Raw genomic sequence first — 4,170 nt, forward strand, 5'->3', positions numbered from 1 at the left:
ACTGTAAACAAAGTACAGTCATGGTCTTAAATAAATAGGCTACAACTTTTATACCACCATGGTTAAATGCTGTGTTAAAACTTCAACTTGCAGCTTTATGATATAAATCCAAACTAATATAGTTTCATTGAAAGTGAAACCATTCCTGCTGAAGCATCTTTGTCTTCTGAAAACATTTAATGTCAATCTCAACAACATATTCAAAGCCTCACACTGCTTGGTTCACCAAAACGCTGTGTTGGAGTATGTTGATATGTTTTTCCATCCGTTGTTTACTACATGATAAATCCTTCGGCTTTGATGGGAAAGTGTTAAGCTGGTGTTACACAACATCCCATAAAGATGACATGAAAACCAAGTAACAGTCACCATCAGTGTTGGATATCACATAAAAGCAACTGTGGTCTCAGAAAACATGATCCATATCCTTTCTAGAGGAATAAGTGGCACAGCATATATTTAACATAATGGAAATAAGACATGAAAAACAGATAAAATTAAATTGCATGCAATACTTTGTGAAGTTATTCTGAAAGGATTTTTTTTGTTCTTAATATTCAACTATGATTTTTCTCACTGTGGTTACTGATCAGTAATACTTCAAAGTATTAGTTCACATATCAATGTAAATCTTGAATGAAAGCTATCAAAAAATACAAAGATTAACCCCCCGCTGTATGCTAACAGCTGTTTTTATTTGTTATGCACACTAAATGATCCACGTCTTATAAGGAGACATTAAATCTTTTGTAGACAGGGTGTGCTGTGCTATAAAAATGGTTGCAGTATATCATACAAAATGCAGAAAAATATAAAAGAATACATAAATAGGAATTGGTTATTATAAGCAAACTTGGGGATATATAATACTTTCACTTAACAGTATGTGACATCACTTCAACTTCCCATGAAAATATCAAATTGGAAAGTATGCCCAAAATAAGCCACCATATTTTAAACATAAATGAGTTTTGTGATGCTTTAATTGCACAGTAACAAAGCAGTAATCATGAAGCTTCTCCTAAGGTCAAAACACATTGGGTGACAATCATAATATCGTACGTTATTAATATTGTGATGCATGTATGTATTACAAATACACACGCACCAACAGTGTCCAATGCCTAAACACCTATTAGACCAGTTCAGAGAACATTAAACATTTCCTTAAAACCTAAAGAAAAATGACAATAACACTATTTGTAGCCAATAATTAGTGTTAAATGGGCACTTTAACAAGTTCAGTAAGATGCAGGTAATAAAGGTTTGCGGTAACTGTTTCTTTTGCGTTGCGGGTTACATTAGTTAAGTGAAAGATGGGATTTTTCATACTATGCCATCCAATTGTATTGTGATTTTAAGTAAAAAATTAACCGAGTCAAAGAATTGATGAATAACAAAAGAAATATGGATTTTTAAAAATCGTTTAATAAAAAAGTCAAACTTAAAAAAAAACTGAAAACAATATTTGAAGAGGAACAGAAGCGATAAAAACTGAGACACGATCTAAAAAATACAAACTAAAACGTCTTCAATCTCTCAACTTACCTATAGTATGACTTCTGATTGAAATCAATTAAAAGAAATTTAAAACACAAAATAACCTTTTATTTATTTCCACTGAAGACTACACAGTGACACTGCTGTAGTTCTAGGAGTTATCTACATTTGCATATATTTACAGCCTTGCATATTTACACAATCCGAATACAGTGTTAGAAACATAAGCTTTGAGAGTTGTCTCAAATTAAAATCAGAACCGTAAGAAAGTTCTCACACGAGCTGTTACTTTCTATGCTGATATAAAATGCAGACGTAGTCCTTTGCTGCATCAAAATACATCTCATAAGAAGTCCCAAAGAACTAACAAAAGAGGATAATTCTTTGAATTTGTAAGCAGATACTGGCAGATCACGTTTCTCTAACAGAAGCGTGTCTTGGTTCTGACCTTGAAACTGACTGTAAAACAATAGCTCACAGTTCTCATATTATTAGAAAATGGCAAAAAATTCACTGTGATCACACTACTGCAAAATACCTTCTGCTCAATGCAAAATGTGTGAAGAAATAAAAGAAAATCTCTGCACGTTGCAGGAATTACAATGCAACGGTTTTAAAAATAATCGTAACAACACAGCCTGAAAAATGGCCACATAAGCAGATGTCTTTGGCAAAGTGGTTGGCACATGGTCCTTTACTGTTACCTCTTGCCCATTTCACTCTGTCTCATGAAATGGATATTATTTACACTGTCTGACAATTCAGGGTATTGTTCAACAGTTTTAATAAAGTAGCCATCATAACCTTGCACCCTGCCAGTGATCAGTAGCTGCTGCTTTTCTCCATCTGTCCATGAGCGAATGCCTTCCTCTCCATCTTGCAACCTTTGCTGTTCCCGACTCCAGGCCTGTGCTACAGCTCGCTGCCTAGCCAACTCCAAGACACGAGCTTTCTCTTCATCCATGGTTGTCCCATATCGTGTATTTAAACATAGGAAACCGTATTGGAGTTTTATATCGGTGTATCTTCTAGTCCTTCCATTCAGAACAGTATTAATTTGCGAGACAGTAACATTAACTCCATTCTCCAGGGTTCGCCTTCCACCATTAAGGCCCAAAATGGTGAGATCCCTTTCTGCAGGCCCCAGTTTAATGAAATAATGTGTGTCCACACCATTAATGGTGAAGTGAAAACTTTCTAAATAGTAGGCATTATTTAACACAGCAGCCACTCTCCTGCCATCCTCATTGGCAACACTTATGATATCAGTGCTTACTCGTCCTCCTCTCACAGCAAATTTCACCCCTTTGCCCAGGATTGAACCACTCGTTGCGAAAGTCTTCACTTGTGCCTTTGGCTGACATCCAGCTCCACTTCCTCCATAAATCCGGCCAAAGTGCTCAACTGTAACAAAGGCTTTGAGTTGCTTCTGTACTATACACTGGACTCCTAAGATAGACTAGTGAAAAGAGAAACCATTAGCATACATTTTCATCAAAAAAAAAAACACCCTGTTCACAACACTGGAATACAATTTCCTTTATGAGTCTTTTCCTGTATCTGGTGAGCAGTTTCAAAAATATTGCCCACTGCTTCACAACCAAATTTTGTAATTAATCACTTTAGAAGGATTGATTATCTTATGTTTGGAAATTGCACAATTTGATTTTAGAATAAATTGAAACAAGAAACTAAATCTTTCTAAATTACCTTTAACGAAACATCATACTGTGCTATTATGTGCTATTCCTAAGTGCTGTAAACCTCTGAAAGCAATTGAAAAACTGCACGAATCAGATAGCTCAAACCATCTTTGATGGCTGCTTGGACATCCTGCTTGGCCTTGAACTCAGAGTCATACAGTCATACAGCATGAAAACAGCCCCTTCAGCCCAACCAGTCATGCCGACCATGTTCCCAAACTAAACTAATCCCACTTGCCTGCGCTTGTCCCATATCTCTCCAAGCCTTTCCTATTCATGAACTTATCCAGGTATCTTTTAATGCTGTAACTGTACCTGCATCCATCACTTTCTCTGGCAGTTCATTCCACACACGAACCACTCTCTATGTAAAAAAGTTGTCTCTCATGTACTTTATAAATCTTTCTACTCTCACTCAAAATTGGCCCCTAGTTTTGAACTCCCTCATCCTAGGGAAAAGACCCTTGTTGTTCACCTTATCTATGTCCCTCATGATTTTATAAATCTTATTAAGGTCACCCCTCAACCTCCTACGCTCCAGTGAAAAAAAGACCCAGCCTCTTCATTCCATTTTTATATTTCAAACCCTCCATTCCTGGCAACATCCTGGTAAGTTTTTTCTTAACCTGCTCCAGTTTAATCATATTCTTCCCATAACAGGGTAACCAGAACTGCACACAGTACTTCAGAAGAGGACTCACCGAAGTCATGTACAACCTCAACATGATGTCCCAACTCCTATACTCAAAGATCTGAGCAAGGAAGCAATGAACTCAGAAAACCAACACACATTTTCAAGGATAGTAGGAACTGCAGATGCTGGAGAATCTAAGATAACAAGGTGTAGAGCTGGATGAACACAGCAGGCCAATTAGCATCAGAGGAGCAGGAAAGCTGACGTTTCGGGTTGAGACTCTTCCTCAGAAAAGGTCTTTTCTTTTTCAGGTCTTCTCTTCTTCAGAAAAGG

The 4,170-nt window shown here is 36.8% G+C and overlaps 1 protein-coding gene across 1 annotated transcript in view; it reads right to left on the reverse strand.

Annotated features, from left to right (window-relative positions):
• Nucleotides 1-1,609: 1,609 nt before the first annotated feature.
• The window catches only part of tenm4 (teneurin transmembrane protein 4), a 302,149-nt gene continuing 299,588 nt past the window's right edge, over nucleotides 1,610-4,170 (reverse strand). Inside the window, exon 28 of the mRNA XM_048598311.1 lies at nucleotides 1,610-2,959. Coding sequence (XP_048454268.1) covers nucleotides 2,201-2,959 — 759 coding nt within the window. The 3' untranslated portion in view covers nucleotides 1,610-2,200. The remainder of the gene's footprint in view (nucleotides 2,960-4,170) is intronic.

The sequence above is a fragment of the Rhincodon typus genome, chromosome 6 (genome assembly GCF_021869965.1).
Source record: "Rhincodon typus isolate 14 chromosome 6, sRhiTyp1.1, whole genome shotgun sequence".
NCBI lineage: Eukaryota > Metazoa > Chordata > Chondrichthyes > Orectolobiformes > Rhincodontidae > Rhincodon > Rhincodon typus.